Genomic DNA, 25,704 nt, shown 5'->3' on the forward strand with positions numbered 1-25,704 from the left:
GGAGAGGAGATGATGAAATATCCTGTCAGCATGGGCTACCAGGAACATGCTGTGTCAGAAAAAGAACCTCATTCAGTGTCAAGGGAGACTCACTTTTCTTGAAGTAGAAAACAGATCTGACTTTGCTCTGTGAGTCCATCTCACATACTGGGTTGAGTAATTTTTTTCTTCTTAGATTTGGCCACTTATGAGAATTAATGTATATATCACCATTAATAATTAAATGTGTACTTGGCTCTCCTTTCCCTTCCCATGAAATTGTAAGCACTGTATTAGTATTAATAATAAGTTAAACATTGAAAAATCTATTATATCAATTGCATCATTTCAAATGCTTCTGAAGAGTTTCAAGGTTTTTTTTTTTTTGCGTTCAAGAACTTAAGATGCTCTCTATTAGAAAGAAATTCTTTAAGAAAATATAACTTCTGCAGATGAAAACAATATTCAGTATATAACAACTTGATAAGTTCCTAGTTTACTTTTAGTGTAATTATCCTTGGCCCTAAGGAAAACTAAGAACTAGTTGATAGAACTGTATTTTAAAAGTTAATGTAGGTCTTAATGTTTTCTAGCCCGGCAATGGAAAGCAACATAAAAATCCAAGACCTTATTAGTTGGTTATAGCCATGGGAATTAATTTGGCAAATCATCATTCTAAGTCAATTTTTCTATTCTTTTTCAAATTTTATGAGTCAAACTACCAATCAAAAACAAGTCTGGCTTAACTTGAGTTGAACTATTTTGACACTACCATCTGTGCTTCCATAGCATTTCATACTGATCAATAACCTAGAAGATACTAAGTTTTAGTAAGCTTAGTTATATACCTGAATATTTATCCTGATACATTAGAAACTTTATGATTAAATATAGAATAATGTCAGATTATAGAAGGCCTTCAGAATTCTGTAATGGTTTTTTATACCATGTTTGGTAGAGAACATTCAGAAATTTGAAATAAAGAAAAGAGAAATTACATTATCTAAAGAATGTTTAAGTAGCATTACTTTGGTGTGGATATACAAAATAGACTGAGAAAGAAAAATCGTAGTTGGGGAAACAAAGTATAAGGAAACAAAAGCCTAGGTTATGATATGATAGATGTGAAATAATTTTCAAGAAAACATTTGAAAAGAGTTACTGATTCAAGGAAGAAGGAAAGAAATTGAGACAAAGTTATGAACAGGAGGGCTGGAAGAGTTTCCATAAGAAGATGGGAGGGACCTATAGAAAAGATGACTTTGTCAGTAAAACACTGAAAGATTAGGTAAAGACTAGGAAACAAAGAACCGTTGATCGTGACACAGCACAGTGCACCTGGGAATCTGAAAGAACTTTTTGAAAAGATTAGCCAATATCATTCAGATAGACGTCTGAAAAGAGAGGACTTTGTGAGGTAAAGATGCTTTCGTGTCAGAAAAGGGAGACTGATTAAAGGAACAGATGAAGGGATTATCTTTAAAAGATGTGACAGAATATTTACAGATTTTGGAGGGAAAAAGGGGAGTATTCATAATTCCATACATTCAGTTAGAAACAACGGGAGTGAATCCAAGACTTTTATCGTTTCAGAGATATAAAAATAAAAATGAAATAAGTTAAGGAGAAGAATGTGAACACTTACTATGTGCTTTATCTTTGAGAAATCATATTATAATAGAACCCACCTATTAGCATTTTCTGTCCAAAAATTAGAAATGTGAGCAAATAATGCTACTTTGGAAAAATATTTTAGCAATATCGTAATATAGCCTTCAAATAGAATTACTTCATTGTTAAATGGTACATAGTGAAATTATCTAAATTTTAATAAATTATAAACAGAAAGAAATGCAAAGCCATCACCCATTAAAGTGTGGATTTTTACAGTGTTAATATTACATTCTTAATAAATAATCCCCAAGCTCCTTTTCAATAAATTCTAGGACTTTTTGGTTTAATACTTCTAAAATACATTTAAATTATATAGTCTTTATTTGTCAGACTATTTCCTGTATAGTGTAAAAATAAATCAAACCTAGATTTTGAATCAGGCAAAATATCATGAAATTGATACTGACCCTTAACAATTACATGTAGAGTCTTCATCTAGGAACAGTTAAAGCCAGCAAATGATTAATTGAATTAAATTAAATTATTAATAAATAAGCTGTATAAGGAGACTGAATTGAACAAAATCTTCCATAAACAATTCATGGTAGAAGTGATTTAGCTCATAAACATGTAGATAGAATTGTATAATGATAAAATCATCTCAATTATTCAAGATATGTGCAGTAACCTCTATGATTGTCTATGGAATGTCCACAGATTTCTTGTCCAGTCAATCACACAAGAAGAATCTGCAAAATAATTCCCAAACAGCATATGTACTAGCAACATAATGGTAAAAAGAAAAATTAAAAACTAGAAAAAGAAGAGATAAGGAAAGAAAAGAGAGAAAGAAGAAAGGAAAAGAGAGTTAACGAAGGAAAACAAAAGAAATGGAAGGCAGAGAGAAAATTGAAAACTAGAAAAAGCAAAAAGAAGAAAAGATAAGGAAAGAAAAGAGATAAAAAAAGAAAGGAATAGAGAATTTACAAAAGGAAAAGTAAAGAAATGGAAGGCAGAAACAGTATGGCATTTGATATTAATAACCAATGCCATGAACCAACAGAGCAGGTCAAGGAGCAATTCAAGTGCACGCATGCCAACGCCTGTCTCAGCCCCAAATCATTTATCTCATACTGTGGTAAACACCAGATTTGTACATATGAAGTTATTAATAAAATGAAAATTCACTTAAAAGTACTACTATTAATAAATTCTATTAGCATATTGTTATTTCGTATTTTTTAGTGGAAGAATACTAAAAGGGAACTTTGACCCAAAGTATTCATCTTTTTATATTTACAATTGAAAGTTATTTGTTAAAAAAATGTATTGTAAAGGGAAGCAACTACAGTATTTTATGTAACAGGAAAATATATAGTATAGTTTACTTAGTTAAGAGTATTACAAACATTGCTTCAATAGTTCCGTGCATAATTACCACCATACTTGGAGAAATAGCTTAAGACGAAAGTCATCACCTAAAATTTGCCAAGGAATTTTTGATGCTTGTTAACAATGGGGAAAGCCAATCACAAAAAGAGTGGGTGAAAATGAAAGTAGAATACAAAACTAATTTTTTTAGAAAGCAAAATAAATCTAGGGCAATTTAAAGTAATTACTTTATGCTCTATGTTGTCTGCTAGCTTCTAGAAAATAAAAACTACAGGCCATAACAGAAAGAGATTGGTAAACTTATTTATTTAATCCTTTGAGAAAATGTAGGGGGAAAATAGTAGAGTAAGGAAAGATATGCAGAATCAAAACAGCTATATTAACTGGATATCCTGAAATTTAGTCTGAGTCAGTATTATTTCCTTTTCTTTTCAAATAAAATTATAATTTTGTGTCTAATAACAGACCTTCCAAATACCTGCAGGATAATTCCATAATTATGACTGAAGATCTTAACACCTCTCACAATAACAATAACTAGACAAAAGAGATAAAAGATTTCAATAGAGCTACTAACCAACTTGACTGTAATGATACTCACAGGACACAACAGCAAACAATGATTAACACACACTGCAAGTGCACATGGGGTGGTTACGAGGAGGTATATGCTAGACTGGACTGTTTAAAAAAGAACCTCAACAAACATAAAAGAATTGACATAAGGGAGTATATTATCCTGCAAAAACTGAATTAAATTAGAAAGCAATCATATTCAGGTACCCAGAAAAACTCTAAATACACTTCTAAAGAATTCCAGAAAAACTCTGAATACATTTCTAAAGAATTCCAGAAAAACTCTAAATACACTTCTAAAGAATCCATGGGGCAAAGAAGAAATCACAAGATAAGTTACCAAATATTTCAACTGAAAAATCAAAATACAGTACACCAAAATTTGTGTACTGAAGTTAAAGCAATGCTTACAGAAAAATTTACAACTATAAATGTCCATGTTAGAAAAGAAGAAAAATCTAAAACCAATTATCTGAGTCCTACTTTAAGCATTCACAAAGAGATCAAATTAAATACAAAGTAAGTAGAAAGGAAATAATAATTATAGTTAAAATCAATAAAAAGGAAAATAAACAAATAGAGAAAATTAATGAGATAAAAGTGGTCCTTTGAAATTACCCGTTTAAAAAAAAGCCCTTAGCTTTAGTGATCAAGAAAATAAACAGAAAATCACAATTTAATCATGTCAGGAATGAAAGATGGGACATTATTACTACAGCCTGACATCAAAAGGAAAAGGGAGTGCTATGAACACTTTTTGTTCTAGTAATTCACAACTCATCTAACATCTAGAAATCAATTGGTATAATTCACCAAATAAGAGGTGAATTACATTGGCCCACACAAGTGTTGAAATATTTACCCATCTATCACCGTCTGTGCCCATATACTCTGCCTTCTTTTCTGATACAATGGACCAGGGATCAGCAAAGTATGACCGGTAGGCCAATTTGACCCATCTGTTTTATAAATAAGGTTTTGTTAGAACACATCCATACTTGTTCAGTTATATATTGTCTGTGGCTACTTCACCATAGAACATACAACAGCAGAGTTTAATGGAGTGACAGCAACTATATGGTGCAGAAACCTCAAATATCTACTCTTTGGCCTTTTGTAGGAGTTTGCTTATCTTTGGGACAAACACATTTTGCTCCTAGTGAAGAGCAGTATCTCCATTTCCTGGATCTCATCCCCACTTCCTTTCTCAAGGTCACTGCTCCTGCACTTTTTCCATCTCAATGTTTTCTTCACTACTGGCTGTCCTTCATCAAAAATAAACTAAACATACTATGAATTTATCTACCTTTAAAAAATGAAAAAACTGTCTTGACTTTTATTCTTACCCTAGCTATTTTCCCATCCTTCTTCTTTTTATAGCTAACAACCTCCAGTGAGTTATTTATACTAGATATCTCCAATTCCTCCCCTCATCTTCTTTCTTGAAGCCACTCCAATCAGACTTTCTTCTTCTCACTTCAAAGAAACTGTCCATGTCATAGACTCCAATGATCTTCCCAGCTCCTTTAACCTAATGGTAATTTTTAGCTCTAAAAGTAAGTCAGTGATCTATGAGCAGTTTGTTGATCACTTTCTTGACCTAGAAATACTGTCTCTGCTGGACTTTTAGGAAACCACACTATACTGGTTTTTCCTCATTCTCTCAGTCCCTCTTAGAAGTAGATTTCTCTGCTTACACTCACGCCCCTGTGATTCCAACCAGAGACTGAAAACCATGTACATTTTGACAAAATTTAAATTCCTACTCCAGTTCTAAAATTTCCAAGTAAACCCAGACTTGAATATCCAACTGCCTGTCTGATGTCTCCTCCTAAGTGACATTGTAACCTTAACATGTCTAAAGCAAAGCTCCTGGCCTGCCTATCTTCTCAAACCCATTGTATTTACTTGTACATTTTCCCATCTTGGCTCATGTCAATTTCATTTTTCTAGTTTTTCATCCAAAATAATCTTGACGTCAACCCTGACTCTGCTTTCTTTAGTCTCCCATTAGGCATACCTACAAATACCTTTTATCTCAACCTTCACTACCATCCATCATCAATTTTTTTTTTTGAGACAGTCTCACTCTGTTGTGCCCAGGCTGGACTGTAGTGATACAAACTCAGCTCACTGCAACTTCTGCATTCCAGGTTCAAGCAATTCTCCTGCCTCAGCCTCCTGAGTAACTGGATTACAGGTGCCCACCAACACACCCAGCTCATTTTTGTATTTTTAATATAGACAGGGTTTCACCATGTTGGCCAGGCTGGTCTCCAACTCCTGACCTCAGCTGATTTACCCAGTTGGCCTCCCAAAGTGCTGGGATTACAGGCGTGAGCCACCGTGTGCGACCTCATCATCAAATATTTATCAACACCTGCACTACTACTCACTAGCCCAAACCATGATTATTTACCTGAACTATTGCAATTGCCTCCTAATTACTTTCCCTGTTTCTACCCTTGCCCCATGTAATTCTGTCCTCAAGAAATTAGGCAAAGAGATCTGTTTAAAATTTAAGTCAGATCACGTGTAAACACCTTTAGGGACTTTCTATTTCACACCGAATAAAAACCAAAATTGGCTGGGCATGGTGGCCCACACCTGTAATCCCAGCACTTTGGGAGGCCAAGATGGGTGGATTGTTTGAGTTCAGGAGGAGTTCGAGACCAGTCTGGCCAACATGGTGAAACCCTGCCTCCACTAAAAATACAAAAATTAGCCGAACATGGTGGTGGGTGCCTGTAATCCTAGCTATTCAGGAGGCTGAGGCAGAAGAATTGCTTGAATATGGCGGGTGGAGGTAGCAGTGAGCCAAGATTGGGCCAGTGCACTCCAGCTTGGGTGGCAGGGGGAGACTTTGTCTCAAACAAAACAAAACAAAATCATCAGCATGCCTTAGCTGATGCTACGTAGACCACCCCTCATCACTGTTATCTTTCTGATCTCCTTTCCCACCACTCTCCCTTTGACTTGCTCTGCTCCAGCCACACTGCCTTCCCTGTTTCCCCAACATCCAAGCATGCTCCTGCCTCAGGAATGCAGCCAGGATGATCACTGTCTGGCCCACTTTGTCCTAGAAATGACTCATTTCTTCACTTCCTTCATTCCTCTATCTGGTATCACCCTCTCACTGAGGCCTTTCTAACATGCAGTTTGCTACCTCCAAACTTACTATCCTACATCACTATCTTACATATGATATATTATATTTATTTGGTGCCTGTTTCTTCCCAATAACATATATACTCATTGAAGCTGTGTTTTTAATGTACTTTATTAACTACTTATTAACTGTTTATTTTGTTAACTACATCCCCAACTTCTTGAATATTGCCTAGCACATAGCACAAAACAAATACTTGCTGAAGAAATCAAAATATGTAGAAGTGCTTTGCACACTATAAAGCAATACAAAAATGTAGCACATTATTAACTCCCAAATGTGAAATACAGGCTTTCACTCATTTTCTTAATATTCTGGAGCTTCTCAGGTATTTTTATCATCCCTGATGATATTTCAGCAGAGATATTTTTAAAGAAGTTAAATCAGTTATCCAACTTGTCACAGCTAGTGAATACAGAACTGGCTTTCAAACACAGGTTAACTCTAGAGATTGACTTTCAGCCATTGAACACTTCTCCACATGACAGGTCTCCTGGATATTGAGTCATAGCTCAGGAACCTGGTATCAGAAGTTCTGCAGTGAATGGAGATGAAAAATCCTTAAAGGATATGTCAGAAATTGGGATGTCTCCAAAGCACTCTTGAAAGCCTGACATTTATATCACTGCATGAACATAAGGAATTTCTAACAAACAACAACAAAAAAACAATTATTTGAGAGAAATATATATGTTTGACAAGTCTAAGAATTTAAATTCAGGTTTATTGGTTATTTTCCCAGTAAAGATAATGTGTAGTTAATTTTTATTCATGACGAAGTTTCCCTCACTTTTGGTTGTAGATTTATTCTGTGTGATTTCTATTAGGTGTAAGAAAACATTTCTTATTCATATGCCATTGCCATTTTCACGGCTTCTTTCCTAGTTTCTAACTCTTTAAGATCTGTATTTCATTTAATTCCTCCAATAAGTCAGGAGGGAAATTTGCACAAGGCCTCTCCAATGGAAGAAAATTGAAATGTAGCAACCACAAACTCACTGAGGAGGTGAGACATATCACAGTCTCCCTGTGTGAGTAACAGGTGATATTCAGAAAATACACAGACACACAGTAATAGAAAAAATTGGAAACACTCCAAGCAATCAAAATTTGTTGACTCAATGTACATATTTTGAAGTTTGTTCATTTTATCCATAGGAAGGGCTCTTGCTTATTTCCTTAAGCAAAGGCTTTTTAGTCATCAAACAGACACAATTTTCAAAAGACTGGCTGGTGATATTTCTTTTTTTTTTTTTTTTTTCTTTTTTCTGAGACAGAATCTGGCTCTGTTACCAGGCGCCAGGCTGGAGTGCAGTGGCACGATCTCAGCTCACTGCAACCTCAGCTTCCGGGGTTCTCCTGACTCAGCCTCCTGAGTAGCTAGGACTACAGGCATGCACCACCATGCTCAGCTCATTTTTGTATTTTTTAGCAAAGACAGGGTTTCACCATGTTGGCCAGGATGGTCTCCATCTCTTGACCTTGTGATCTACCCACCTCGGCCTCCAAAAGTGCTGGGATTACAGGCATGAGCCACCATGCCTGGCCAACTGGCTGGTGGTATTTCTATGTCACAGCATTGAAAATAAACTGGAGAGCAAGGGCCCCAAAGGAGAGCCAACCAGCCCTCACCCTAATTAGTCGCCCCTGTGATATAGCACACAATAACCAGTGGTTGGGAAAATGATGGCTACATAATTTTTCTTAATTTGAAAAAAAAATATTACTATTCCCTGGCTAAGCATATGTGATAATACATACCGTTTTTTAGAAAGATTTCCTTCAACATAGTTATTCATTTTTAAGTTTGGCACTACTGAAGGTTTTAGACATAGTTATCTGTGAAAATCACTTATAAATAATTATTTCATGACAGAAAAATAGATTAACTGCTTACAATACCCCAAGGACATGAAAAGAGAAACTTAGCTTAATTATAGAGTACATAAACATTGAGAAAATCTAGTTCAATATCGAGTTTTGAAGAAAGTCTTTAAACACTGAAATTGGTTGTTAAAAATTCTAAAACTCATTGTTTCAAAGTGGTTGATTATATGATAAGTTAGAGAAAGATATAAGCTGTTCTTAATGTGACAAAAAAAAAGCATGGAACACCTTACCCAGGGGCACTCTGGCAGCACTCGCGTCTGGGTTGATCCAGAAGGAAAGCCAGGAGAGAACCACAATGAGCAGGGTTGGGGCATAGACCCCCATCATGTAAAAGCCGACCTGCCTCCTCAGGGTGAAGATGACTTCCACACATGTGTAGTAGCCTTTTAGAAGCAAACACATTCAAGGCATGAGGTTCTCACCCACACAGAATAGCAAACATCAATGACAGACTTGGAAATGGTAAGTCACTTCTATTTGAGGCAATTTCACAGACTAAATGCCTCTAAAAAAGTTTTTCTTTACAGATATATAATTTATGTGATCTAAAAGGGTGACATTATATGAAACCAGTTTCAGTTGACCTTTCACAACTTCATTATGACATTGAGAAATAGATCCCACATGCTGCTCCACTGTGTCAGTGTCTAGCCTTTTAGGCCATTGTTCAGAGAACTGGCAATAGAGTTGAACTTTTCCTTACCCGTGGGTACTCTCAGGGCAATGATCTAAAGGAGTCATATAGGCAGTAGTAAATCAAAGTAGAACAAGTCTAAAAAGAAACACTCCGGGACTACACATTACCAGTATAATTTTTCAGCCACATGTACCACTTCTTATCTAGGATGGATGGAAGTCTACAATAACTCTCATACAAGATAAAACCTTACAAATAAGAAGGCATTGGAAGTAAACATTAGCAAGTATACAAAATCAGTGTTTTCAATCCATATACGTAAAAGATGTATATTGTGCAAACATCTGATATTCCTCTCAATTTTCTCCCCACCTCTACTTCAGGCTCTCAAAGGTACTCAAATTGAAAAAAAAAAATGAAAAAACAAACAAAAGAAATCTTTGATTTTCATATGCCAAGACAAATGCAACAACTGATTTAGTCTAATTCTAAAGTGGCCATTACAACAACTAGTCCCCCAAATTAATAATAAATTATGGGCAGCCTCATAATACCCTTTGCTGCCTTGAGAAAGAAAATGGTAACACGAATATGCTCACAGTACTGCATTCAAATAGAAAAGGCATTTCCAGATGTTCGAGATTATTTCTTAAATATTTGGTCCTTTCATTTAGCTATTTAAATATAATATTTAATGCCAAAAGTGCTTAATTTAGGTAAGAATGTCATTTACCATTTAACAAATGTAAGATTATGAATAACTAGCAAAAAGTTAAAATATCTCTAATTGTTTTCTGGTTAAACTCTATACAATTTTTTTTAAATGGTGAAACAAATAAATGAACAATAAATAAATGAAACAATTATGGGAAAATATTACTTTTTCCTATTTTATAGTTTAAAAATAGTATTTACCTGATCTTCTTAATTGAAAAGAATATGCTTATATCTAATACAAGAATAATCTACATATTAATAGCACCTACAGCAGTATTTGTACAGAATAGGACTTTTATAAACATGGAATACAAGAAGTTATTTATATCCTCAACAAATAGGTTAGAATCTTTTCCTTTCCCAATGAGATTTAGAATCACTGCCTTCTCTGAGAGGTTACACAGACAGTAGAGCTAATATGTAACAAAAATAGTTGCTTTTAATGGAAATAAATTCTAATTATGCCAAATGATTCTACGTTTTATTAAAGACAAGAAATTTGTGTTTCTTTTTTACCATTTGATTTCATTAAAACTAGGCACTCTATCAAGTCATTCACAGGTTTTAAAAAGATGTAAAAAACATAACAATAAAAAATCTCCCTTTCTTTTCTTTCCCCACCATTCACCTTAACTCCCTGCTGGACAAATAAGAACATATGTTTCTAACTAACAATGCTGTGCAATATTTCAAAAATAGAATCTTTCATAAGTACAACTGCTACAATTAAGAAGGCTCAACGTATTTCCTAAAATTGAATCTGAAGTACATCACTTTGTAATAGCATCATTAAGTCAAATTAGTTTTCTATTCACTGAGTGCATATGAAATGTGTTTCTCAACAAATTACATATTTTTAAGTATTCTCAGTTGACACAAATATTATAACAATTTACTACAAAGTAGCATACTTTAAAATAAAATTTTGCATTACATCCCATTATGTTTAAATGATAGCCCATTAACATGAGTCCTGAGATTTGAAGCAAGTTTCCACCATGTCCCTTTTTATGAAGGTACCCATTAGGGGAGCTTCACAAGACCTGGATGCATTTAGCAGTAAAATACATGCTTGGATATTATAGTGATTTGCTCCATAAACTTTTATGAGAAACATTTCTTGATTTTTTTTTGTTTGATCTTTTCCTAGTACTGTTACATTTATGAGAGGCAGGTGGGCAGCTAATTAATATAAATGTTCATTGGGCAAATTCAATTTACTTTCTATTTCCTGTGAAGTTTTATTCCATTATTCACTCAGGCTTCCAATTTGAGTATTTTTGTATACTTGCTTTCCCACACATTTCTCCACTTTTGCTATTTCTATAATCATAAAATCATAATTTTAATAAAGTTGAAGCTGCATTATTATATCTATACAAATTAAATATTGGCTATCACTTTTATATATTGTTCACATATATATTTATACTTTCCCATTGTTGTACACCGTTAAGTATTGAATGTATTTTCAACGTCTTATTTTTCTAAATATATTTCTAATTATCCAAACATTAAAATATATTTTATCTATATTTATACAATAATTCATATAAGAACTGATCAAGTCCCTGAAACATACTAAGTGCCAAAAATTTTGCTAAATATAAGTTGTTCTGTCATTATTTTCTGTAGCTAATGAGATTTCAGTGAGTTATTTATGACTCAAAAAATACCACAAAAAACTTATAACTCTTTAGTAATCCCCAAAATTCTGTCTACCATAGCACACTTTCTAATTTTATTCTAAGAACTAAAATGAATTATATTTTATTTGTTTACTTGTTTACCACATTGGAATATGGCTCTCTAAAGGGCAGGGACCTTGCTTTTATTCACTACTGAGTCCCTAAATGAAGAATTTTTTAAAAGTAGAGCTTAAAAGTGAAAAAATGAACACTCCTAGGACTTTCAAAGTTATTACATAATCATGTGCTATTACATAAAATTACAAATAAAGTTGCTAGTGTTATTTTCATCTCTAAGAAGTTTAAAACTTCAGTAGGGTCTCCTTCAAATTTCTCAAAACAATTTAGACACTACTCATTTTGAAATGTTTAGCGTATAATCTGGATGTAGGTAACATTTTTCAAAGTATAATAGGACTCCACAGGTATTAACAGTATAACAATATCAGGTTCCCTCTCCCACAGCATCACTGCAACTGTATGACCTTGGGCACGTGTCTGTTTCATTAGCCTAATGTGTAAAAGGAGGACAATAAAATTACTTAATCCATAGAATTGTTAGGAGGATTAAATTAAATAATTTCTGGAAAGAACTAAAAACAATGCCTAGTATAGCAAGAGATCAAAAATATGTCTACTAAGTACGTGTTCTTTTTTTGTTTGTTATCGAGACAGAGTCTAACTCTGCTGCCCAGGTTGGAGTGTGGAGTGCAGTGGCACTATCTCGGCTAACTGCAACCTCTGCCTCCCCGGTACAAGCGATTCTTCCGCCACTCCTGACCCCGTAATTCGCCCATCTCGGCCTCCCAAAGTGCTGGGATTACAGGTGTGAGCCATTGCGCCTGGCCTAAGTACACGTTCTTATACAACAGTCTCAAAAATCCCAAATACTGTGGTCTTCTTAATTTGAACACTTGGGAGATGGAATACTACTCTTGGTCCCGTGGCTGACAGTAATTTGTCTGGTGACATTTAATAAGTAATAAGCCACCAGTAATAAGTAATTTAATAAGTAATTTATGCACTCTGCTCTTCAGTTATTTTATGCGTTAAATAAAGGAGCTGGCTCAGAATTATCAATTAGATCACTTCCATATCTAACAATCTATCTATGACTTCTTCATTGAATATTTTGATGACCAAATTTTTAATAGCTCTCCATTTTTACTTTTAAAAACCTTGATAATTATACAGCAAAATATTGGACTATTATCTCTCTTTTCCTAATGTACTATAAGCTTTAAGAAGAAGGAATGCTTACATATTAAAGTTATATCATTTGCTGATGTATTTCAAAGTCAACAGATTCTTAAACTAACTGTATCCCCAAGTTGCACAGTGTTGTCTTTATTATAACACTGTATATATGTAAATGTTCTCTCCACCTCTTAATATCAACAAGACTGTTTTAAATTACATATTGCCTTGATGCTGTCATGAAGGCAGCATTCTAGCTCAAATATCTGATCTCTCTCAGGTCTACACAATTAAACTAAATACATTTTATTATTTCAAGTCAACATGTATTTTGCAATAAAGTTAAGCTTTAATTATATCTGTTTCTGAATATTTTTGTTATAAGATACCTCCAAAGGCAGAATTAGAATTGTGTGATAATGTACATGTTAAACTGATTATTATTATGAATGTAATAATCAAAATTGAATAATCTTCTTTATATTGCTAAGTGAAATGACACTATATTCAATAGCTAAAACCTTCACTAACCTAGAACTACCAGCAGAAAATCGAAGGTTGAACATTAATCATACTATGACAGGACTGAGTAGTAACTACCGTACTTTCTGTACAAGCTCAACATAATTTAATGAATGAGGTTACTTTGTTGTCTTTTTCATAATTTGCTGTTCTGTGACCCACGTCAAGAAGACTGTACAGGGACTATTTACTGATGTCTAAGTATTTCACACTCTTATTGCTTCCTGCACAGCATAAGGAAAAATGCGTTTTAAAATTAAGAATATCCATCTAAAAACTACCCAAAAGACAATGGATGAACAAACATAGATTATATTGTTCATATTTAAAATGTTCAGCCCCAAATGGAATCCTACCAGAAGTAGAATTTCTTGACAACACCTGAAAACCGCTACCTGAAAGAGTTTTCATTACTAACATAAACATTTGAAAACCTCTCACTACCAGAATTACATAAAGAAAAATCAAGCATGTCTATCTAATAATTAAAAGTTCAAAAAAATTTATTAATACAATTCTGTGAAAGATTTAAGCATATGAATGTAAAAATAAACAATCTGCTAATCTAATTTTAAGTTTCATCTCATTCTTTTCTACTCTCTCCTTGGCTATCTATTAATTAAAATGTACCTTAGAAATAGAACTTTGTTTTATTTAAAGAATATTACTTACCAGTGCCTTTATAGTATTTTGTACAGTTACCATATTCAATATCCTCCTTTTTAATATCAAATTGAGGCAAGGCAATTTTTTCTAACTGCACAGGATCCCCTGACTGCCAGATAAACCGTAAATCATCAGTTGTGTAACCAACTATAAACAAAAGTAAATAAACATGTTAGTTTAAAATATAATTAATAATGCTTTTAAAATGTTTTAATAATCCAAATGTTAAACATAGCAAAGGAAAGACAATAAGGCCTTCTTATATAAAATTGTAGTTTAAAATGTAAAGAGGTCAGATCCATGGTCACTAATGGAAATACTAGTATAAGCATTAAATGAGGAAGGCAGCAAAACACACTGTTATGTGTGTACCTATGCAACTATCTTGCATGTTCTGCACATCTACCCCAAAAGCTAAAATGAAAAAAAAAAATTTAATAAATAAATTAATTAATTAATAAAAAATGAAGATACTCATCTTAGAGAAAGAGCAAGCTAAATCAGCATATTGCACAGAGTTAAAAATCCTAGGACATCATTTACAATAACTCATTTCTCCATCTTAGAATTATTTCTAACAATCATTAACCAAAAGGTAATAAACAAGTAAGGCAAGCTTTCTGAATGTATACATTTGCAATCATGCAATATGCTACTTGAGATTTTTAAAAGAAAAGTAAGCATTGAAACTTCTAATTTTTTTTAGAAATCACTGCAAAATTCCCTAAACGGATCTGTATCACCCTAGAAGGGCAATAAAATAAGCCCTCAAAGGGACATAATTACAGCATTATTTTAGCATCCCGAAGCATACATTTTGGGCTTAGGTATGTGGCTACAATTTAAAGAATTTTACAGCACACACCAGTCTACTATCAAACTCTAAAGTGCATGTATTTTTGAAAGTAATGCTTTAGTGCATCCAGTAATGGAATCAAAATCTAAATGCACTGTTGGAAGTTTTATACAAGTCTATACTGACATACAGGCACTCATACATAACACATACAAAAACAAACACATGTGCAAACATAAAAACACACTTACATGTGCAAAATCTCATTTTATAGTTAGAAAGAAATAAATACTGCTCAACTTTAGGATCCATTTCAGTACATTATTTAAAAAACAACCATAAAGTAACTTTAGACATATAATCTAGAATACATACACAAGATATTTTGCCAGGCTATTATTCTTTACTCTCTAAAGAAATAGATGAACTTATTATAAGATGATTCATGTATTCCGGCTAAACATTCCTTGCATTTGTGTTAATTTTTCAAGTTTTAATGTCTTACTTTTATTTTAAAAAGACAAGCATCATGGGAAATTAAGTAATACATTTTATAGATAGATAATAATTTCAACTAATACACCTAGTATGCCTTTTAGTAACTCAAAAAAAATATGATCAGAGAAACACAAGATAATACAATTTTGTAAAAAATTGTTTAAATTTATTTACATTCATAGCAAATGAATGTTAGCTTGATTTACAGAATATTTTTCAACGTTTTCTAAATTTTCTGCTAAGAAAATGTGGTTTGAACATTGGAAATGCTATTGAAATTAGGACATCATTTTCTCTTGTACCTTGCCTGTATTACAAATTCAAATAATGATGGCAATTAGAATGTTAGAGTATACACCTACATCAATAAACTGAAATAAAACTAGTATGAAAATAATTTATCTTAATACAAGTTAATACAGTATTAATAAAAGAGTAACTATACTTTCCCTAAATAAATTATTTTATGACTATTTATAATCAAAGCACCAGTTTTACCACTGTTATCTAAGATGTCAGTAGAAGGTATTTCCTTGACATGTTAAACATATTATCATAATCATTTAGGTTCTCATTTACGTACAGCTCTCCAGTTGCATCTTGCAACGTTGTGTATCCATGGGAAACAATGTCAAGTCCAAAGGACATGAAAGAGTAATAGATAACCTGAAAGTAGAAACGCGTCTTAGAAATAATTTAATATACTTCTCTGTCATTCATTGATTTTTGAAGGAAAATACATATGCACAAATATTAAATATAAAAGCATACCTCATGCTGACAAGGACATCTCCATCACGAAAAATAAAGAGGAGGATATTTTCCTGGGTTACATCATGAAAATTGGCACTTTTTTCATTTGCAAAAAATAAATCAGGTTTCCATAAACACTTATACATCGTTGGGTCCACTGTCAGTGCATCTGAACCCCTAAAATCGCTGGGAAGCTTCAGCCTGGGGTCATTCCATTTTTGTCTCAGGAAGATGTTAACTCTATAGTCCTGAAGAAAAAGTACATGCGTGCACATGTGTATGTTTATTGCTGTTTTAAAGAACTTATTCAGCCACAAAACAAAAAGAGCTACAATGATTAGTGGCACAAATATTTTTGTTCTTCCAATATCAACCAGGATCACAGCAACCGCTTCGCAAAAGAAGAGCTCCATTAGCAGGGTAAAGAAACTTGTCTCTATGTAATTACTCTCTACAGACATTCTGTAGCACTTGCTAGCTCGAACATCAGAATACAACCTTATTGATAGTTCCTTTACCTTTATACAAACACCAATTATTATAGTTGATTAGGTGGTAGTAACATAAAAGCATGAGAACCATTAAATATTGCTATCATTCTTCCCAAAACCTTTTTGTCCAAATATACATATATCTTAAAATTAAAACTCATAATGAAATTTAGATTATTACTTAATATTTGATGATCATTGTGACACCTACCAAAATTAATTCAAGAATGTCCAAGACTAAAAGCCTATCTTTCTCATAACGTGAAGGCTTTCGACAGATACAATGTGGTGAAAGTTTTTATCCATTCCTGGAAGACATGCATGGCCCTCCACTTTAGAAGGAATACATATTAGTTTCAAGCATTTCCTTATAAAATATGAATTATATAACCTTAGCAAAAGCATGTGGGTGATAGCCACTTAATATCATTTTGAACACTCAATAGTATTCAATTTAAATTATTTGCTAAGCAACTTCCTAGAAATAATTTGCCAAAGTTATTGGCATTCTAAAACTATACACACTGAAAATTATTCTATTACATTCTGTATTAGTCTGTTGTCATGCTGCCAGTAAAGACATACCTAGGACTGGCTAATGTATAATGGAAAGAGGTTTAGTTGATTCACATTTCACATGGGATAGGAGGCCTCACAATCATGGCGGAAGGTGAAGGAGGAGCAAAGGCATGACTTACATGGTGGCAGGCAAGACAGCATGTGCAGGGGAGCTCTCCTTTATAAAACCACGAGATATCATGAGACTTACTCACTATCACAAGAACAGCAGGGAAAAGACCTACCCCATGATTCAATTACCTACCACCAGGTCTCTCCTGCAACATGTAGGAATTATGGGAGCTACAATTCAAGATGAGATTTTGGTGGGGACACAGCCAAACCATGTCACCTCCTTTAAGTGCTATGTTTTATCAAGGTAAATCACCAAAACCCGGTAACTTTGAATTGCTATACTGAAAACACGCATTCAAAATATTTTGATAAAACATTATGTCCTTAATTTGTTATTAAGTTTCAGCATAAGAAATAACCAGATGAAGTTGTCTGTGTATATTTTACATACTTGTTAGAGCTGTGACCCCTTATTGTGATCAATGACTCTTATATGAAAATACACAGGATGGATTCCTTATTTAATTTTTAATTTGTTAGAAATATATTACTATCATACCATTATATAGGTATATACCATGTGATAAGCATCCTTAATGTCAAGTGCTTTGCAAAACTACATTTAATCCTCAGAATTTACATGATCAATATGCTTTCCTGATGCTTTTATATGCCTCATATAACTGGAGAATAAGACTTCGTTGTGTTTTTCTTTTTGTGTTGTAGTTGGAAAACTAAACATTAACTCTACTACCTATTGCATTAACAATTTCTCTCTCAGACCCTGGTGCAATTCCCATTGTGTGACTCTTGCACATTTAGTTCTTTCTCAATTACATCATTGTGCTTTTTGTTATTATATACCATAAATCTTTCTAAAATAAAGATGGATAAAAAATAAATAAAATAACAGTCTAGATAGTGCCTTATTTGTGACAAGGCTATTTCAGTATTATTTGTGTGTAGCTGCCAAGAAACATTGCCAATGTGGCTTCCAGAGGTAGAATGCTTTCTTTCAGCCTAATATTAGTTTACTCTCTTTTAATAGAATTTTACATATATGTATAAGGATGTATGTATTAAGGCCTCATAGGTATTCTTTTTTATTTTAGTTTTTTATTTTTGTTTTTTGAGACAGGGTTTTGCTCTGTTGCCCAGGTTGGAGTGCAGTGAAACTATCACAGTTCACTGCAGCCTCAACCTCCTGGGCTCAAGTCATCCTCCTTCCTCAGTCTTGGGTAATATTTTTTAAAATTTTTATAGAGATGGTATCACATCATGTTGGCCAGGCTGGTCTCAAAAGTCTGCCTCAAGCAATCTTCCCTCCTTGGCCTCACAAAGTGCTAGGATTATAGATATTAGCCACCATACTCAGCCACTCATTGGTATTCTTTATCCAGACCAAAACAAATATCTTTTGGAACATAGGTTGGCTTGCATCTCAGTAATTAATTTCTAAAGATTTTATATCAGTATTTTATAATAATATTCATGATATTATCTGACAGAAATTAAAGAAATGGTAATATTTAACTTCAGCATGTTTTGCATAACTAAAAAAGAAGTCATTCTATATTTTGGGGGTGAAGGTTCATAAGTTAAGCCTACACTATACAATATTCCCCTTAAAAATTTCATACATGCGCACGTTTTAGAAGCATGATTACATGTTCTACCTATCAAAATGATATTGTTAAGTGATCTAAAATTACAAACCAAAATTAGCTATCTTTTTAAATTTCTATAGCAATTTTAATAGTGTTTCTCCATGTGAAGTTTACTATTTTAAATGCTTCTTGGAATCTTATAAATCTTTCTACACAATCCAAGAATACATTTGTGTTTTTTATCAGTATTAAGTCCAAGCATTTTAATCAGCACAAAGCTGTGTAGGATAGAGAAAAGACCTACATAGCATTGACAAAATAAAAACCATCTACGGGAAAATTAGAAATGATGTAAGGACATTTTATTTATAGTTAACCACCATTTTTAGCCTTTATGCAATCATAAATAACTTCTTAAAAAATAATAATAACCTAATTTATAAAAACTTACATAATGGAGTCAGCATAGACTTGGAAATATAAAAGGCCTGATTAAGAGCTCATCTCGAAATCTTAAAAGATTTGACCCTGAACAAGTTTCTGAGTTTCTTAACCCTTCTAAATTATATATATATATATGTGCATATATATGCGTGTATATATATATATATATATATCCTATTACAAGGATTAAATAAAATACTCAGTGTAAAGGATTAATATAGAATGTGCTGTATAAATAAGCAGGTTTCCTTCATTTCCTTCCCATTTTACATCCTTGGAAATCCAGCTACACATTACTTCATAGACTTTAAGAAAACATTTATTTAAATTCTATCTAAATTTGTAGGTAATTGACTCACTGGTTCATTCATTCAAAAATTATTTATTAATGATATATTCCTTTTCATAATCTGGTTTGTAAGGATACATCTGTGAGTTCCCCTTGCTTTTAAAAATTAACTATGAGGGATATAGACCATCAGTCAAGAGTAACTTGAAAAAGGCTACATCCAAATTAAAAAAAAAAAAACACTTCACAATGGAACATCTAACTTAGACTCTAGAGATAAATTTAAGCTAACTAATGCATTGACACCTATACTGAGATCTGAAGTTAGAGAAACCTGGGTCTAAATTCTGTGCTAAAAAATTTACTATGTGAGTTTAAGTCAAGGTATTTAACTTCTCTGAGCCTCAAATTCTTTGTCAATAAAATTAGTCCACAGTAACTCTTAAGAATTAAAGGAGATATTCTACCTAAAGCGTGAAACCTGGCCCCAAGTGAGTACTCACAAAACTTAATTAATTTTATTATATGTATTCCTAACATTATTATCATTATCTCTGTTATCCCCATTTTGAATACTCAGTCATTACTATCGACAGCATTCCTTTTCTATTGTTGTAAAGATGCTACCTAGAGGTTTAGTTGGCTGCTAAACATCATTAAAACTAACATTGTACTAATTCTTCAAAAGCTTTTAGAAGGCACTTATTGTATGTACTATAAATCAAGCATTACATTAGGTGCTAGTCATACAGAGATCAACACAAAACAGTACTAGAAAGCAAATCTGAGATTTTTCAGACTATTACTCAGATTTCACTGACTAGAGATACACAAACTCACATGGCAAACCTGATGTGTGGACTAACAGAATAATACATCTACCTGTTATATTCCAGATTAAATTCAGTGATTAAAGAGGCTCACTTAACAAATGGTTTTGCTGGGCTGGGTAAAACAATCATTCCTTCCTTCATTTGTTCATTCAATCAATAGTGATTCATTAAAGACTTCTGGTGTTCAAAGGTCTGAGCTACCAGTCTGAGAGGGATAAGAACATGGGGTCAATACCCTCAGGAAGTGATGATTAAACAAGTCATGAAACAACTGGTAAAGACCCTAAGGGATGTAAGAACAAAACAATAATAAATGATCACATCAGACACAAGGGATCAGGAAAGGCTGTAGAACATGAGTCTGGTGAAGTTCCCAAAGAGTAAGAATTTTGACAGGTGGTGACATGTGGGAAAAGCAGAACAAAAATAGAGGCAAAAAGATACCACTTCTTAATAGTTTCATCAACAATTCAAAAGAATATTAAATATCGAGATGGAGAAAATGGCCCAAAAAATTCAAGGTCATCACTAAACAGGGACCAAGCAAAAGACAATGGAAAGGTAGGAATTAAAATCTTAAGAAGTATACAAAGAACTCTTGAAACTCGACAATCAGAAAACAAACAACTCAATTAAAAAGTTGCCAAAAGACCTGAACAGGTATTACCCGAGATGGCAAATAAGCATATGAAAATATGATCAACATCCTATGACATCAGGGAAAGGCAAATTAAAACAACAATGAGATACCACTACACACCTATTTGAATGGCCAAATCCAGAACATTGACTATAACAAAGGCTGGCAAAGATGTGGAAAAGAGGAACAAACTCATTCATTGTTGATAAAAATGAGAAACTGTTCAGCTACTTTGGAGACAGTTAGCAGTTCCTTACAAAATGAAACATACTGTTACCATATGATCCAGCAATTACACTCCTTGGTATTCACTCAAAGGAGTTGAAAACATGTCAGCATAAAACCCTTCACTTGGATGTTTATTGTAGCTTTATTCATAATTGATGAAAATGTCATTTGGTAGATGAATGGGTAAGTAAATTGTGACACATCCAGACAATGGAATATTATTCAGTGCTAAAAAGAACTGAACTATCAAGCCATAGAAAGATAAGACGGAACATTAAATGCATATCACTAATTAAAAGAAGCCAATCTGAAAAGGTCACATACTATACGTTTTCAATTATCTGACATTCTGGAAAAGGCAAAACTATGGAGATAGTGGTGCCAGAAAGCAAGATTTCTGGTGCCAGAATATAAGAAGTGGTGCCAGAATTTAAGAAGAAAGGGATGAACAGGCAAAGCACATATGATTTTTAGGGCAGCGAAACTCTTCTGTATAATAGTATAATGGTGAAGTAATATCATTATACATTTGACAAAACCCATGGAATGTACTAAACTAGGAATGAAACCTATAAATGATAAACTTTGGATGATAATGTTAAACTATATTTGACATTATCAAATTATATTTGATAACAAATGTACCAGTTTAGTGTGTTTATCCACTCATTTACTAAACAACACTTCTGTCAATTATGAATAAAGCTACAATAAAGTCTACATTGAGTCTACCAAAAGAAGTGATTGCAAAAAAATTACCATAAACAACAAAAAAGTAAAGAAATACAAGGTTAAGAAAAAAATATCCACAATTTTGAGAAGAGGCAAAAATTTGTTTGTCCTTTCAATATCATACTAAAACAATATCTACCAAGCCCACCTAAAGGCCCTGTGACTCTCCAGGACACTGCAACTTTGAATTGACACTTTCTATTGATTAGGGTTATGACTGTAAAATTAGATAACTTTTAAATAATTGATGTTACTTATGATTTCTGTCATATAAAAACAATTTCATCAAGATGATACCCATAGTTCTCTGAATAAACATGAACAAATTTTGTTTATTTAACAATCTAATCTAAGCATTATTTCTTTTGCTTCTGTCTCTTTAATTCTTCTTTGAATTAGCTTTATTATGCTATTGGTTCCCTTAATAGTGCATCAAATAAATCATTCATATTTCTTCACTATAAGTCTGTCTTAAACTTTTAAAAATTATATATTTTCCTCAAAGACTTAAACACATAATTTCTATATGATCCAATAATTCCAATCCTAGGTTTATATCCCACAAAACTGAAAGCAGACACTCCAGCAAATATGCTTGTACACCCATGTTCATAGCAACATTATTTAAAATAGCCAAAAGGTGGAAATAACTTATGTCTATTAACAGATAACCAAACTTTAGTATATATATGCACACACAATGGAATATGATTCAGCCATAAAAAATGAATAAAATTCTAATACATGCTACAACATGCCTGAACCTTCAAAACATTACCAAAAAAAAAAAAAAATCAAGACCAAGTTTGTTCAAAATTATTACTTAAAACAGGAATACATAATGAAAACAAAAACATGAAACAAAGCGACACAAAAATATCTGGGAGGGTAAGCATTTAAAAGACTAGCCAGAAAACAGAAAAAGAAAAAAATCCTAAGAATGTGATTTCGCCAAACCAAAAGAACAAAAGCTTTGTGATGGTCAATAGCAGTAAGTGCCACTGAAGGCAAAGTACAGAAAATAAAAAAAAAAAAAAAAAAAAAAAAAAAAAAAACTGACTACTTTCAGCAAATGTAGAAGCCACTGAAAACTATGGCAAAAACATTTTTGGCACAGAGTGTATCGAAAACAAGATTGCAGAGGATTAAGGAGTGAATGGAATACAAAGTTCCCTTCTATATAAAATGGAGATAATAATCATACACTCACAACACAGTGTTTTAGGAGGAATTCAATGAGATGATATATGTAAAGTACATGAACTGCACCTGGAGATATTAGGCTCTAAACAATTTTTTCATTTTATTAGGAAATATCCTTTATGCTATTGTTATTCCTTTTTAATGCTTGTAAAGTGATTAATACGCTTTTTTGCTTCAAAAAATTCTGCATATAGTGTAACATATTTGGGTTTCTCTGTACTGAGATAATCCACCTACAATTACACTGAACAGTCATTAACCTCTAGATATCAAATCTCAACACTATACATTTGTTAGCATTTCCTAAACGCTTAGCACTATACATATTTTAGCATCTCTTAAACTCTTCTTCTTGCTTTAAGCTGCACCATTGTAACCTCAATATACCACAAAAAAAAGCTCATATGGATCTCTATTCCAATCATGTTTTTTTTAAATAGAACTCCATCAGAGCTGTATCCCAATGAGCATCGCCAAAACTGGAAATAGCCTACTTCATTGGTTCATTCAATGTATCACTTTGATTGTTATGTCTTATTTCATTATGAAGGTGCTTCAAAGATGCTTTTCTATTAGTTATAAGGCTATATAATATTACAATTCAAAACAAGTTGCAGCGAGTTTATGTATCTTTTATCTTAAAATTTTACAACTTAATAGTTTGGGTTGAACATTCATTAAAAGATAAAAGCTCATTAGTTATATGCTTTGGTTAATGTTTTATGAGTATTTTCAAATAATTACTAGTTATTGTCATTTCAAATGCCTTAAGATAACCATCTTTGAAACCCATTTATTTTCATTTTCAATTATTCAATCACACTAATTATAGCTCTATCATTTATTTTGCAAGTAACAAATTCCCATCAGAAACAGACTTCTTTAATGAGTGGGAAATTACTTAATTGCTTTTAAAGTACTTGGTGACAAGTAATATTCATTGTTCATTCCAAATAACACACTATTAGTCATTATCTGGAAAAATGGATGGTCTCCAAAAATTTTTAGAACCAATTAACACTCAAATTAAACTGTTTCTTCAAGGCAATAAAACATTTCACAATAAGACACCATAATCAGTTAATCTCATAAATATTTTAATATTAAGAACTGTTTATCTATACTTTGTAATGTTGTTAGAATAGCTCACATATGTAATCTTTAATTCATTTGTTTTCTTTACATTATGGCAAAAATTAGCATTCAAATAAATAAAAGAGTTCAGCTGTTATAGCATCTGGCAGCATTATAATTAAAGTTCTGTCAATAGGGCTATTAAAAGCCTGGTTTGAAAAAGATTTAAAATTTAGCCTCTAGTCAGGTTAAAAGTTGCATATAAGAATGTCTGTAAAAGCTCTTAGGTTACATATTAGTGATTTTTCTAAGTACATCATTTGTCAAGGTTTTTAGATAAAGACTCTTCAGTAACACCTTGTGGATAATCACTTGTTCTAGATCTATCCCCATAGTCCATTTCTACTAGGAGTGCCTGGTAGGCGGTACGATGGTGCCACACTAGACCGGAAACCCCGTAAAGAACAGCACCCTGCTGAGGCTGGGTATACAAAGTATCCAATACACTTCTATTAAATACAAGAATGGGGACATGCCTTCTGTGTCAGAAAGTTAACAGTTCAGAAAGTTTTCTAGCATTCTTCACACCATTCATTTATTTTTTTCCATATTCATTAATAATAATAACCAAATTATTGGAAAGAGAAAACAAAACCTGGACATTTTTCATCCTTCCTCAATGCCTAACATGGTACTCTTAATTGTAAAATTTAATCACCAATGCTTCTCAATAATGTAACTTGAAGAAAAAAGGTAATGAATGAGGAAAGTATTCATAATAAATTGTTCAGTTTCATGTACATACACTAAAAATAGTAACTTTGACAAAGAGAAAGAACTAAAGTATATTTTAACTACTAAAAACATATATATTTTTAAAAGTTACATCCTTAATAGAATAAACCTTAATGAGTGAGAGATTTAAGTAATTAGTAAAATATAACTGATTCTTTTGGCATTTCCATATATGGATAAAGTTATGTTATAATCAGATAATCTTCCAGCTAGGCATGGGAAGAAGTTACATGCAATCAGATAAACCGATAATCCTCCAGCTAGGCATGGGAAGAAGTTACATGCAATCAGATAAACCTCCAGTAGAATTCGGGAGGAAAAAAATACTAACAAATGCTCAGTATCTGTACTGGTTTCCAATTGCCACTATCATAAAATCACCAAAAACGGTGGCTTAAAGCACCACAAATTTAGTATCTTAGAGTTCTGTAAGTTAGGAGACCAAAATCATGTTCACTGAGCTGAAGTCGAGGTTTCTGCCTGAAGGGCTGGTTCCTTTGAAGCCTCTGAGGAAAGAATCTGTTTCCTTGGCTTCTTCAGAGTCTGGAGGTCACCTGCACTCCTTGACTCACGGTCCCTTCCTTGCCCGACCACCGCTTCATGCTTCCTTCATCACGGCTACTACCACTGATCCTGATCTT

General features: G+C 32.9%; 1 protein-coding gene across 4 annotated transcripts in view; it reads right to left on the reverse strand.

Moving 5' to 3' along the window:
- The window catches only part of GLRB (glycine receptor beta), an 88,023-nt gene that overhangs the window by 10,059 nt on the left and 52,260 nt on the right, over positions 1-25,704 (reverse strand). For all 4 annotated transcript variants that reach the window (XM_035292805.3, XM_054252853.2, XM_078366362.1 and 1 more), the window contains 4 exons: positions 16,113-16,342; positions 15,925-16,007; positions 14,054-14,194; positions 8,851-9,003 (listed from right to left, as the gene is read on the reverse strand). In XM_035292805.3, coding sequence (XP_035148696.1) covers positions 8,851-9,003; positions 14,054-14,194; positions 15,925-16,007; positions 16,113-16,342 — 607 coding nt within the window. The remainder of the gene's footprint in view (positions 1-8,850; positions 9,004-14,053; positions 14,195-15,924; positions 16,008-16,112; positions 16,343-25,704) is intronic.

This window comes from Callithrix jacchus, chromosome 3 (genome assembly GCF_049354715.1).
Source record: "Callithrix jacchus isolate 240 chromosome 3, calJac240_pri, whole genome shotgun sequence".
Classification (NCBI taxonomy): Eukaryota; Metazoa; Chordata; class Mammalia; order Primates; family Cebidae; genus Callithrix; species Callithrix jacchus.